This window comes from Juglans regia, chromosome 1 (genome assembly GCF_001411555.2).
Source record: "Juglans regia cultivar Chandler chromosome 1, Walnut 2.0, whole genome shotgun sequence".
Classification (NCBI taxonomy): Eukaryota; Viridiplantae; Streptophyta; class Magnoliopsida; order Fagales; family Juglandaceae; genus Juglans; species Juglans regia.
The window spans coordinates 33,157,281-33,172,144 of record NC_049901.1 but is presented as its reverse complement, the minus strand read 5'-3'; the positions used below and the strand labels follow the sequence as shown (position 1 = coordinate 33,172,144).

Genomic DNA, 14,864 nt, shown 5'->3' with positions numbered 1-14,864 from the left:
TTTGTTTTGTTTATTTTAACAATATGATTTTAATTAGAGGTAAATTTAAATTAAGAAAACTTTATTTACAATCCAAGGTAGATAACACATATAACAAAACGCTTCTATAGCATAATTTGATTTGAAATAAAGATCTTACAAACTAAATCTTAGAAGTAATATAGAATAAAACTTAAAACTAATGTTACCAAGCTGAGGACTAAACTAATAATTTTTAAGGTGTGTTTGGATGTTTAATTGAGTTGAGTTGAGTTGAGTTGATAAAATATTATTGTTTATTATTATTATTATTTTAGAATTTAAAAAAGTTGAATTGTTTATTATATTTTATGTTGAGATTTGAAAAAATTGTAATGACAATTTGAAAAAGTTGCAACGAGAGAGAATCATAAGGTAAAATGTGATTTTTCCATTTTATTATTGAGTAATGCTAGAGATAATCTATTATAGTAATGCACAATTTGTACTTACTGCAGACTATTTTTAATTAATTATTTTTAACACTCACTTATAGAGATGTATGATTTAGATGATGTCATATTATGTATACAAAATAGATACTTTCAATAATGACTCCTATCTATATTTATTCTTTATTATTATTGTTTTCCGGGTCGATATGTAAAACTCCCGAGGAAAAATTTGAAGAAAGCAGAGTCCGGACCCGTTCTATTTGGACAACTACTGGGAACGCTTCCGTTAATTACACTGGTCGATACCCATCAATCATCATGTAAACCATCCTAAAAGCCTTCAATACTTTAGCAGCGAGAATCGATTATTGGGTTTGCTAAATTGTTGGTAGGAATCGCGTTTGTGTTGGTTTTGTTGTGATTGAAAGCTTGAACAATCCAACGTTTACAGAAATTGATTCCTAAAATCTTAAAAGAGACAAGGTAAGGGTCTTCAGGTTCTTCTCCTTTATCTGAGACTCCTTGTTTGAGTGGTGATGGTGGTGGTGGAGGAGGAGGAACTGCTGCTTTATCATCTTCTGCTATATTGGCCACCAAAACTCCCAGGTATTCTTTCTTTCTTCAATGTACTTTGTCAATTTGTTTTCTCTAATTATTTATTTCTCTTTTCACTAGGAAGCTTGGTTATAGTAGAAATTAATTGTATATACTTCTTATTCATTTGCTAAGCTTTATCACTTTGTCGATATGTTGGGAAACTATTGATTTTTTTGGGTAATATATGCAAGTAATATGTTGGAAAACTATAGTTAGGAGGCACTGTTAATGCTAAAAAATAACAAGCATTAATAGTATTTGTTACAAGTTAATAATTTATGGGAAGGTTGAAGGTTGTTAATATATCGTTAAATAAGCAGTTATCCTAGTAAATTTTGTGAAAAGTGTTGTAATAACCATTAAGGTATCTTTCATTTTACAATTGTTTTGTTTTATAGTAATCCATGAAGGACTACTGTGAGGTTGTTTTGATGTCTGTTATAGCCATTTAATGCAACTTATTTAGCCAGAAACAAATATGGGATGGATACGGCCATCAAGTTTTAGCTATTATGTCTTCCCAACTATGGACATTGGAAAAGTTTAGGTCAGTTGAACCAATTGTCTAAACTATGTACTAGAAATTTGTGTAGTGGCTTTTTTCTTCTCGTTTGGACCTAGAATGTAACTGTCAAATGTTTCTTTTTCTATTTTTCTGTTTTCTCTTCAAAAATGGCATTTATTGTATGTCTGGTTGTTGAGTGGCATCACTATGGACGTGCCATAGCTTTGTGCTATTTCCTTTACTGTTGGGATTGTATTCATTTTTACACTGAAGCGACATATTCAACATTGGGCTTCCAAAATCTTCAAGAGATTGAAAGATAATTGATTCCTTTTCATCTTAAGCCAACTTCGGTGTTATGATTTACATCTAAACTATTCTACTGATTTTAGCTGTTTACCTCAGAAGGATAAGAATTCTCAGCTCCTATACAGGCCATCAGTCTCTCTTCAAAAATACATTAGCGATAGTACGGAATCTTTTTTTTTTCTGGGATGGTGGGAAGAAGAGAAGGGGGAGAGCAATTTGCCATTGATGATGCTAGAAATCTACTATTTTCCTTTTCCTCCTTGTTTATGGAGTCCTCTGTTGTGTTGGACAGAACTAAGAACTAGTAATGTGGTAATACATAGAGAGATTCCATTTACATCTTGTAAGCTACTATAACATATACTCTATATCTTTTCCTATATCGTCATTTTGATAATTGGAAAACAATAATCTGGTATGGTGGTTGTGATTCCCTAAATCTCAAAAGAGAAATGCTATACATCAGCCACTATTCACTCTTACACCCCACACCTATAGCTTTTTTTTAATTTTTTATTTTTTTTAGAGTGTGGGGTGTGGGGTAGTGAATAGTGGCTGATGAGAAGAATTTTTCATCTCAAAAATACTCCTTGTGAAACTCAAAACGGGTCGAGGTCTTGTGACTCAGCTCACGAGATAGTTTCTTCAGCTCCTTGGCCAAAACTGGCATCCCACAGTAGAAAACCCCTGCAAATTAAAAATTCTCTCCTTTAAACCACCTTAAGATCCTGAAGAGCATTCATGTGTATGTACCCTAGAGTCTAAACCATTCTGGTCTATGCGAGTCATTTGATCAAATTTGAGGGTTGCCTATCTGGGCAACACTGGCCAACTTAGTTGATAGTTTTGTTTTTTATAGGTAACATTAATTGATGACTAGATGAATAACATAATCTAAGAAGACATACAACTTTATAGAGCACATAAATTTAGTCACTTTTCAAATTATTTAACATAACCCTTTTATTGCCCAATTTAAATCTTTAATTTACTTAAGACCCCTAAATGGTGATGTATGGTGCAAAACATGTTGAATAATGATAAAAACACAACCATAACTATTTTACAACCCATTTTATAAAAATGTCCTCTACTTTCTTTTATTGGCACCGGGTGTCCAAGAACAAAGTCCTAACTAATCCCGGGAATGCATAGGCCCTCAGCAAAGAGTTTCCCTCTAGTGCACCTCGGGTAATTCAAGAGAAAATTCCTCCAGTCTAATGGCCCCTAGAAATTTTTTGCACCCAAGATGACTCAGACCTTAGACCTGGAGGGAGCACACCCCCAAGACCAAGGCTCTTACCACTTGAGGCAACTCCTAGGGGTTTGTCCTCCATTTTAAAACAAACTTGTAAAAAAGGGTTATGTCTATATCATTTTCCAAACATATCAGGCAATCCTAACCCAAAAGTCAACTTAGTGGTTTTCTTAATGGCGCATTTGGATGGATGGATTTCGGGAGGAGAATTCGGATGTAGGTCTTTAAAATCCAAATCCCTTATTTGGATCATAAATTAAAATTTGGATTGGGATTTGCATTGAAGCCAAATGGCTGTCAGCTAAGTTATTTTGTTAACCTGTGGCCCTGGTTCCACGCTCAAGAGTAAACTTCTTGGTTCTCATGAACAATACCATATCAGTATGTAATTAACAATTCTTCGTTTTGGTAGAGTATCTTTACCTACTGTTGCATATGGATGCTTTGACGCTATTTTAGTGAACACTTCTTTCCAATTAGGCCTAGCAAAGTGCGTCCTTACCTGCATCAAATCAATATGAACTTTTAGATGCATGATTTATAGTAGCTTCAGTTTTGGCAGTCCATCATCTGTTGGTTTGCAAGTGACAGGATGGTAGAGTTGTTAGCTTAATGGAAAAACTATGTTCAATGCAAGGGTAATAAAAATCTTACTCGGGTTCCAGATAGGATGTCGACCCCATGTTTGGCATGGTTGAGAGCCTGAACCATTGTGATCAGTGTTGACCTCGCATCGTACTCTTCATAAACACTGGTAAGATAGTTGTGCAGCTCAATTTGGCCCTGTCTCAGTAAATATAAGAAGGGAGACAACAATTACATCCCTCCTCATTTGAAATAATTCAAAACACAAATAATTCCGATGCTAAGTGATTAAAACTTCCATGATAAATATTACTGGAAGTTGTGGGAAGTGATTTTATTTCTAATTATTTATATGCATGTAATATTCATTACTTTGTAATCTATTTCAGCTACTTCGTCCATTACTCCTTTAAACCATTCAAAGGACCCTGGCTCCCTAGTAACCCAGTAGAAATGAGCATTTTTACACCTCTGCCACTTCCTCTTTCCACCCGGTGTCAAATTTGAAGAAGTAAAGCTATTCAGGCTTTCATCTGATCTGCTGGTTTCCGTGTTTGAATCCTAGGCCAACAGTACGTGAAAAGTCAAATTCTTGAAGAAAAAACAAAACAAAGAAAAGAGAAGTGATGTGCTTGAAGTAGAATTCTACCAGTTGTTCTTCTAATCTTGTATTGTGTAGAAGGTCTCTAAGGATGCTTATGAAAGGAGTAGCTCCAATCCCAAGTCCAACTAGGAGCAAGACGTCATAATTTTTGTAGTCCTGTGCTGGAGCCCCATATGGGCCATCAACAAGCACTCTGGGTTGGCTGCATCAATATACTAAGTAGAGTTGACATTTTTCTAAGTATTCTGTATTCCAATCTAGGAAAGTATAGTTTGAATACAGTACCCTCTTTGATCCATTTGCCCAAGCAGACTAAATCTGGCTCGACTACTGATAGATGTTAAATAATCGCTCTCAGTGAAAATTCGCTTCAATTCTTGCGTCCAGTCTCCAACTGTCCGAATGTGAACACTTAGGTGGTCATCTCCTGGTGCTGAAGTGATGGAAAATGGATGCCTGGAATGACAAAGGATTATTCGATGCTTAAAAGTGCAATAATGTTTTGCAGGAATGTAAGGTCTGAGGTGGAAGCTTAAAGTGAGTCAGAGCCAATCCTTACCATTCAAATGGGGAGATTAATGGGCATTGTAGAAATATGTACTGCCCACTTTTGTACTTAAATCCCTGAGGCTTCGACATGATTAAACTAAAAACATTTCCTGGCAGTACCGAAACCTGCAATGATCATGAAAGTCTCAAAACTTCAGGTTTTCTGCAAAAGTTGTTTGCAGACTTTCTACTGTATCATATTCTGCAGAAGCCTAACATCAGTTGTTTGTGAGGAAGAAAAGAAAATTCTTTCCCCTCAGCCCATGTAATAAGGTGGGAGTTTGAAAGTAACTGATCAATTACCTTCAATACTTTAACTGAATAATGCTCTGATCTACAAGTTCGCACAGTCCTCTCTGCTACGTAGAGCAGCAAAGGAACAGAGATGTACATCCATGTCTGAAATGTTAGCAAAACACTCAGTTCCAACACTACTGGTTAGAAATCTTCTTCCTTCTTGTACATTAAAAGATCCTCATTCCAAGGTTCTTACCGTTTTTTGGTTCCACTGGTGTGCCAAGAACAAGCAGGTTCCATGAACAAGTAGCAAAACATAAACAAGGCCGAGAAGATGATGAGAGTACCAAAATGCATTGAAGCCTGTCAATCTGTTGAACGGTGCAGGCAGCCTCACCACATTTCTTCGAAAGTGACTTGTTGCTAGAATGAAGGAGATGGCCATTAAAACCACCATAGAAATCCCAGTCACGCCTTCAACACCACTCAATAGGTCTTTGTACGTTGGCTTTTTGTTTCTGTCGAAATCTGTAGATATCAAGGCAAAATCTTCTGGAGATGAGTTTACAAGGCGAGGAAAGTCACATGCCAGATGGTTTCCTGCATGAAGGAACACTCCAATGGCTATAGCACATGCAATCATCTGTCAAGTTAAAATGAAGAGGGAAGTCAAAAATTACGTGCAACTGTTATGTTATAAGTGTTTGCCCTCTAGTTATGAGGAATACTACTCCTTATCTCAGATTTTATTATCTTTAGTCACACCAACTGATGTGACACATTTTAAGTGGCTTCGTAACTTAACCACTCGAATAAAAATTCATTTCATTAATTTTGTGTAACTTGGGGTGACAAAATTCGAGATCTTTTGGTTTGACTAGCTGCTAAGGTTGCAGGCTACTGCTGCTGGTCGAATTGCCCTAAATACAGAAGCAGTCTGGATCAAATTTCATTAACTTACAATCTCTTGTTATCACTAAAATGTGATACATTAACTTTGTATACTGATGCTATAATATTTAATCAAATTCTATTTACAAACTTTAAGCCATTTTTATCCATTTTTCAGCACGCTACTCGGTGGTGACTCCAATTACATACCTTGTGGAAATTGATGTTGTCGTCAAAGGGGACAAAGGATCTGGCTCTTGTGGACCGAAGCCATGTCAGGGTATTTCGACAAACAGGTAAGAGGATGAGAGCCATGTTGAGTTTCAGAGTCTCTGCAGCCCCTTTGGCTGTCGCCAAGCAATATCCCATGACCTGAAAAGCAGCCCTACTCCTGTATTGGTTGAATTTCCAGGCAAAGAGACCTGCCATGGTTAGCAACCACAACAACAAAATCCAACCCCTCTGCCAATTCTCTATTATGAGACATCGGAGTGTCTCGGTTGCTCTTCGCATCACATTCTTTGGCCTCAAGGAACCGATGTTCTGACTCCAGCCTACACTTGCTGTGCTGAGTGGTCTGCTGTAATTCATGTAAGTGTCTCTTTGAAGCAGCAGTGTTTCCAACTGCCATAACTGAGAAAAAAGATCAAACAACAAAAGGAGTCAAACAAGCATGTTTTATTAATGCTTTAGGAAAAGTAGCTGGCCTCTTGTGTTAGAACAAGCATGCTTTAATTTACCTCAATGTATCCGAGGTTTTCTGGATCAAGCTCTTCCATAATCAATGAAGCGTATTCTTCTGCCTGTTCTTTCAACTTGGATAGTTTGTTTGCAGAAGCACTGAGCATTATAAGCTGTAATTACATGACAGAAACACATTTATTGAAGCTTAGTAAGTACTATACATCATGCTACGACACTGTCGATTATAAATTTTAATTTCAAATAATGCATTATCTATGGTTTTTATTATAGAAGTATTGTGAAAGAATTGTATCTGCGATGCCACCATACCATTGACGCATGGTGTATGTAATTTCTTTTTTTCCTTTTAATTAAAAAAAATACTCACCTCCTGTACCTCCTCCCTTGTAATTCTTCCATCCTCGTTGCTATCTGCCCTGCAAAAACGCATTAAAATGAATCGTACGTTGTACACATAAAACTAGAGACACAACCTAAGGAAACACATGAAATGGGTCTAACACATTTGTAAATTAAACAATTTGAATCATTACTTTTTAATTTTATGGAACACAATGCTTTTTTAAAAAATTAATACCGAGTTTTGTTACATACAGTCATTTTTGCGTATTCTTTATGTACTCTACTTATCTGATTGGCTAAATCAATTATTTTATATTATAAAAAAAGTGATTATGTAGCCAATCACATTAATAGAATATCCAAGAAATACGTAAAAGTAACTACTTAGTTTTTGCTTCCTCAAATGCTAATTAATCAGGAATAAAGTTTCATTAAAAATTCTTTTAATTGCAAGCTTTTCATAATTACGACATTAAATGAGTAAAAAATAAAAACTAACTTTCAGTCATTTAACGTCGCACTAAAAGTACAAGAAGATGATTTAAAAATAATTAATTATATTTAAAATATCAATAGCACTTCTGAAAAAAAGGAAAAAAACCATCAGTACCGTGATTGATAAATTTCCAACGTGAAATATTTGGAGCTCAGTAAAAGGCGCCAGGGGGTTCACGTTGTTTGAACCCAAGTTCTTTCCACTTCCCCACCCAAGATAATAAAAAAGCAAGAAAAAAAAATGTAAATATGAAAGGAAGATGCTAAATTACCTCAATTTTTTTTATTTTTTTATCTTTTATGATATATTATTCGATAGTTAAAAATTATTTATTATATTTCAAACTTATCATCTAATATCTTATGAGATGACGGGAAGATGATGAAAAAAAAAAAGAATAGATTTACTCTACTGATACGGCCCCCGAATGCACAGGGAAGTGGTGGAACTGTGCAAGGAAATCCCTGTAATGGACTTTCTGGATTCCATCGATCTGCGGCCAAGTGTGTGTTTGTATGTGTGTATGCATGAAAGATAAAATTAAGGAGAGAGATGAGAGAGGCGAAGAGGCATTGATCTACATGTCAAAGAATATCTGAAGCCGAGCGTCGAAGCTCTGGTCTGAAATCTGCAACCAGAAGTCGTAAAGCTCTTCTTTTGTAATCTTGGCTATCTTCTGTCTCCGCCTCCGCGCCAATGCATCGAATATCCCCACCGCAAACTCCTTCGACTCCCTGCCCATCCCTACCACACCACCATTTTATTATTTAGTTCAGCTTTCATTTCATTTTTGTTTATATATGTACGTTGTTAGAATATGATCAACTTCTTACAAGCAATATATACATAAGCAGATGATGTATATAGAAATATAATACATGTTATTTTCGTGTACGTACGAGTTACGCTAGCTATATACCTATGCATTCTCCGAATTCTTCTTTACCAAGCAAGCCTTCCTTGGCTAGTGACTCGAACCTCGCCTCAACTTTCCTCCATAACTCTTCTTCGCAAGCTCCGCTAATGGTACTGTTGCTAATAAATCTTAGTCCTTTGAGAGCCTGCTGTGCGCTCGATCTCGTCCGTTGAAGTCTCGCTTTCATCCTGCGAACGTCGCGAGCGGTTATTTTGTTATGCTCCTCCGTTTCCGACGTCGTCGACGCCCGCGAAAAGGACGGGGATCTCAGCCACGGGAATTTCCGGCGGATTCTGGACGTCACCGAGTGGCTCCTCCCAAAAACTCCTTCTGACGTCCCTGCCGCAGGCTCTGCTGTGGCCGTCGTCGGCGTAACGCTGCAGACAACAATGGAGTCGTCCTCGAGCTCTAGTGTGACTTCAACCGTGTCTTGGTCATTGTTTCGTCTCAGGTCGTTGAGAAATATCGGCAGCATTGCTCCACCAACGACTCCGCCTCCGGAGCGGTCTTCAAGGTCGACGTCCAGTAGCTCGAATGCCCGGCTGCAACTGGACCGTTTTGAGCTGCTTCTTCCAAAAGACGACGACGACGACAACTTCATCCTTAATTTTCTCTCTGACGTCTACAGAGAGAGAGAGAGAGGGGGTGGAAACTAGCTAGCTAGCTAGGCCTGGTTGACACGTTTGTAAGCAGCAATGGTATTAAGTGAAAAAATTGAAATAGAAAAACATGAAGACAGACACCTCTCAACCAATCTTCACCACGATTTCAACGCCTTGCTGCCTCGGTCTTGCTTTCAAGAGTAGTTGAGATTTTTGCTCCTATTAATGCATTTTTTTACCCTAGTAACTTCCTGATCTCTTACATGGATATTTGATGTTATATAACATTATGCGTACAAGTTTAAACTTGTACTTACATATATATAGAAAAATAATATGTACTACTACAAGCTTTCATCTTACTTTTATCTTATTTTAATTATTCTTTATAAAATAACAACGGCAAGAATTATGCTACCTAAAGGGAGGTACTCTAGACTCCAAAGAAAGAATACCTAATTTGTTAAGAGTAGTGCTAGCTAAGAACAAATCCCAAATGTACAAACATCACTAGCTAGGGCATTTTATAAAAGAGAACTTCTACAAAAACAAAAAAATTACAAAAAATTAAACCCACAAACTGACATAATTTCATGTAATCCATTATATCTATTTTACAATAAAAGTGACTTTATAATCTGATGCATCACAATAAGTCACATCAGTTTATGGATTTAGTTTTATGTAATTCTTTTGTGATTAAAGTATTTTCCTATATAAAAAAGGGGACTCACCAAGAAAAATTGACTTTTTCACATTTTTTTTTATAGTGGAGTACTCCTCTTTTTTATAAAGCATTTGCGTGAAACTTGTATATTTAGAGTTTGTATATATCATTATTCATTTGTTAATTATTGCAAGATCTAATTTGAAAAATAAAATGAAAAGCCGAATGGGAGGAAGGAGGACTAGTTAATTGTTCTTTCTACTTTGATGCAATAGAATAGAAGGTTATTATAAGTAGAAGAGTGAGCAAGCAACAACTCATGTTGATTTATAAGCAGAGTCCAATTAGAGGTAAGCCGGGCATTATATATCATGATCAGATTCATCTAAAGATGGTTTATAATTATTATATAAAAATTTTTGCGCATAGTATTCTTATTTTCCTCAATAAATATTGGAGGTGAAAGCTATTATTAGCAGATGATCAGATTCGAGATTCCTCGCATAATGCATGATTAATACTTATTAATTTGTATGTGTTTTCACCATAATAGCTACTTTATTTTGTAAATTTTTAACTAGTGGAGTATAGATTGCATGTTAAATAAATATAGTTCACGTGTCTACTGCCCGCGGTTTATTAAAATGTTGATTAACTTTTGAAAAGAAAGTAATGTATTTATTTCATTATTGGTCATGAGTACGTGACAATAACGTGACGATCAGTAAGTATCACGATTCACGTCAAACTTTTTATTAAAGAAGTAAATAATTTGGATATATAGAATATATATATATATATATATATATATATATATATTTATATGGGTATTAATTCAAGGACCGTTTTGAAACATTTTCTACCTAAAGGGACCAGTTAAGCTATATAAGAACCAGTACTATATATAATAATTTTATAACATCCCGACCTTTTCATTAGTAGCATATATAATTGGCTTAAATATTGAAAATAAATTGGTTTGGTTTTGAGCAGACCAGATTTATTATATAATGTTCATAATTTCCTTAGTATGATCATTAATTATAAGGTTTTTATGATTATTAATGTTTGAGTAATGCGCCTCGATCGATCGATCATTTTTTAGTGAAGAAGCTGATGCTTGCTCAGCTATTTGATATTATATCATATGGAATTGATTACAAATTTACAAGCAGCTAGCTAGCAACTAGCTCTCTTCATTTGTATATAATTCTTGAAATAATGGATCGGCTGCATGCGTTTTTTATGTCATATTAATTAAAACTTGACTGATGCAATCATTGTTAATGTAATCATTAATTAATATATTTTTTATGGGTATATAAAAAGGTTATCAAATTAACATTGTGAGAATTGACTTTTTTCCCTGCATCATGCGCACCTACAAATGAATTATACAGGTATTTGGTCCATCGATCATAATTGAATACCAAATTCCTGACTTTAGAAGGGAAATTACAAAGGTACTACATATATCTACACCCAGAACGATAAAAAAAGGGTCCATCATTAATAATGCAGGTAATTAAATAATGAGAAATGTTAGGTCTCTACGTACGTAAATTACATATATTTAATTAAATAAAACACATTAAACTTATTATATATTTATCATGTCAGTGTACATATATATAAATTTCTTTACGTATTAATATTCGTGTGTACGTACGTAGACAAAACGTACATTTCTCGTAAATTATTGAAAACGTACGTACACATGATATATATATATATATATATATATATATATATATAGTATTATTAGAAGATTTTGAAATTTGGGTAAATGAAGTAGTCACGTGAATAATGTTCCGCAAGCTTGGGTTGTTCATCGTAAAATCATTCAAGTATACTATTAAATTATTAATGCTTGGATTTGGGTTCCTCTCATTAACAATATCCCTTAGTAAATTCTAAATAAGCAGGATGCTCCCGACCTATATATATATATATATTGAAAACAACAGTACTACTACAAGATATTGGTAATTCCAAGTCAAATTCCAACGGCCAATTTTTTCCTACCCTATCTAATATGCATCTTTGGCCTTATATGAGAATCATGTTTGTTCGAAAATTGTCCTTTTTTATCTTTTTGGGTCTTTGGGATCATTAATAATAATGTCCGTTCTATCTTTTTGGGTTTTGGAAAACGTACGTACAGTACTTTATTTATAAGTTTGGTGGTCTTGCTTGCATGCATGGATGGTTGAAATCAATATACAACGACACGTAAGTGCCAACAAAATATGTGATCATTGACGAATTAGTAATATATAAAAAAAACAGATAATTACAAAATGGTCAGTAACTTTTCGATCGAATGTGGTTCCTTTTCGTTGTAGCACTCACAAGGATCATAAAACATAGACTTCGTACGTACATGCATGCATGGTAATCAGATTATATGTGTGATAGAGATCACAGTACGTACGTACACCACCCTCTAAGCACACAGTACGTACGCAACAAGAAGAAGCAGCTTAGAGTACTCAGATAATTTGTATATAATTAAAATATGATTGAATTTTTCTCTAAATTGAGTTGCCATGCATCTATCAAAATAAGAATTTTCTTTTAATTGATCAGTATATATATGACATGCACATCATTTTTTTAAAATCAGTAAAAAAACTTTCATGTATCCGTACAAATTATAAATTATGATGGTTGGTCGGCATAAAAATCTTATATACATAAGTTTACATATTGACGTGGTTTAATGTGATTGATCATATTATAAATTTCTATTTATTATAAAATAAATATAATATATTGTATTAATTAAGTCATATCAGTATGTAAAATTTCTTGTGTAATATTTGTATATACATCTAGGACTTCTTTATTAACATAAAAATGTTTATAGCTAGCTTTTATATAGCTTCATGATCGAGAGTATGTAATATTTGACTTGGTAGAAAGAAGAAAACTTGATCATATGTCATAGCTAGCTTTTATATATATATATATATATATATATATATATATATATATATATATATAGCTTGATTGCAAGATATATAGCTTTTGCTTTTCGTGCCTCCCACTAATTGATCTGCCAGCCATATTGCATTATTAAAGGTTGGTACGTAGTATTCTCATGACTCCTTTACACTTACGTACATGATATACGACACGTGTAAGATTGTAGTACGTACTTAATAATTACATGCAGGCTTGAAGTACGTAGTACTATATATATACGTACATGAGTCATTTGTTCTGAAAAGGATGGATAAACTCGAGAGATCGGTGGTTAGTACGTACTACATTAACAACATTAATTGGTTTAGGAGTTAGCTTGGCTTAGCATATAATATAATTAATTAATTGGTCTGCTCGTACGTACGTAAGGAACCCTGGCCACCTGCAGGCCTTCTAGAACATGTTTAATTACCATGACCATTTTATGTTTTATTTATGCACTACATTCATTACTAATTTATATAAATATATATTTATATATATATATATATTACGTGGGTTAGGTACTTCCATAATTATAATATGTCTGCAAAACTTTGGGTTCCTTAATTACCAACTTTTTGCTTTTTGTAATAATATATAATTAATCAATATATATATAACCAAAAAAAAAAATATTTGTAATTAGTTAATACTTATTACGAAAACGATAATTTCTTATCAAAATGATTATTCTCATCGTAATTAATAACTTGTTACAAATACTTAATTTTTCGTGATATATACATCTATAATTACCAGTTGATGTATTACGTTTTAAGTACTCATGATGAGTTTTCATTTTGTGTTAATTTATGAATAAACCACTTAATTAGACATAATATAAGATCATTACTTGGAGTAATTAAATAAAAACGATAAAATATTAGAAGAAGAGAAGATCATGATCATGATCATGAGTAGCAATTTAATAGATGTAGTACTGATCATCATGCAGCTTGCATACGTACTACGCCAATTAATAATAACAAATGAACGTAAATTAAAAAGTGAGAGATTAATTAAGACTGTTGACTGGCCAGGATTTGTGGTTTTAGACAGACAGACATGCACATCATCATCATGTTCATCATGTAGCAGTTGAGAGTACTACGCAAGTCACTGTCTACGACCCACCTACATGCCATGATTGAAATTTATGATCCCCTTGCTTAATTGCCTAGCTAGCTTGTCTAATTCATCAAACAATATTTATTTTAATTAAAACAATATATATGGCTCCGATGAATCACCTTCCTAATTAATGAATTATTTTAAAACATTTTTTATCCCCTTCTTGTGTTGAACTCTAATTCATGATCAAACATATATACCTAACCTTTCGATCAATTGAAAAGAATGACTATATATATATATATATATATATATATATATATTCTTGTGATAGAGAAAAGTATAATCTTTCAAATTAAACTCAAAATTAAATATTAAATTACTTTAAAATATTAGCATGCAATCGACTACTCCATCCGGCCGACAAGTATGGCCGGGATGTCCGACGTCCGGCCATCATGAAAATGCTAAATGATAATTAATATGTCTTTAATTTTAAGGTAAATACATAACATGACATGATACATATGATCTATCTCGTTCAACTTGTGACGGTTTTTTCAAGTCTCGTTCAACTTCTTTTTTCACTTTCGGGGTAGCAATGGGGTGGTTTAGATTGGTTTTGAATCATGTTTATTTAATTTAGGTGTTGAAAGTTGAAACTTCTTTGTAAGTCAGACATGAATATTAAAACTATATATGATTTCTTATTCAGATGACAAAATATATAACATATGCTATTTATTAAAATAATCAAAATTAAGAAAAATGATTAAAAAAACATGAATTAGTTGAGGTTAAGGTGGTTCGTGTACGAGGGGTCGAAGAAGTCATATATAGATATCCAAACCTGCTCAGTTCAAGGTTTATCCAGACTATTCATATCTCATGACCTAGCTAGTTAGTTAAATCCAAAAGCAGCTACAATTTTATAGAGATTATAAATAAATATAATTAGAAATTAACTCCTTCTTATGCATGCATACATATCGTCCGTACATTTATCACAAATGATAAACATATGGAATTTTGTGTGTATGAACCGCGGCTTATACATGAACAGTAAAATTACTGTTTATATGTCACATCTAACTCTTGTTAATTAAATACTCAACCATAGCATAATATATTTTATTTATTTGCTGAT

General features: G+C 33.8%; 1 protein-coding gene and 1 long non-coding RNA gene across 2 annotated transcripts; one reads left to right on the top strand and one right to left on the bottom strand.

Moving 5' to 3' along the window:
• The first annotated feature begins 641 nt into the window (after nt 1–641).
• Nucleotides 642–6,763, top strand: LOC118343977. The gene is made up of 3 exons (XR_004797787.1): nt 642–1,019; nt 4,780–5,257; nt 5,351–6,763. It is a non-coding gene; the product is annotated as an uncharacterized LOC118343977 (long non-coding RNA).
• On the bottom strand, nt 2,324–9,057 carry LOC108991095 (respiratory burst oxidase homolog protein E). Its single transcript, XM_018965237.2, has 14 exons — nt 8,411–9,057; nt 8,073–8,235; nt 7,021–7,069; nt 6,689–6,802; nt 6,159–6,581; nt 5,314–5,700; nt 5,124–5,219; nt 4,831–4,946; nt 4,557–4,727; nt 4,317–4,473; nt 4,040–4,228; nt 3,737–3,865; nt 3,506–3,584; nt 2,324–2,511 (listed from the first exon to the last, which is right to left on the bottom strand). The coding sequence occupies exons 1-14, from the start codon at nt 9,006–9,008 to the stop codon at nt 2,402–2,404; spliced, it is 2,781 nt and encodes a 926-aa protein (XP_018820782.1). The 5' UTR covers nt 9,009–9,057; the 3' UTR covers nt 2,324–2,401.
• Nucleotides 9,058–14,864: the final 5,807 nt, after the last annotated feature.

Excerpts from the sequence above, each read along its gene's own strand:
- LOC108991095 (XM_018965237.2), bottom strand. The coding sequence starts at position 9,008 with ATGAAGTTGTCGTCGTCGTCGTCTTTTGGAAGAAGCAGCTCAAAACGG. Across the intron at positions 4,728-4,830 it reads TTAATCTCCCCATTTGAATG|GCATCCATTTTCCATCACTT; the intron begins GTAAGGATTGGC and ends TTGTCATTCCAG. Across the intron at positions 3,866-4,039 it reads TAGCTGAAATAGATTACAAA|GGCCAAATTGAGCTGCACAA; the intron begins GTAATGAATATT and ends TTACTGAGACAG.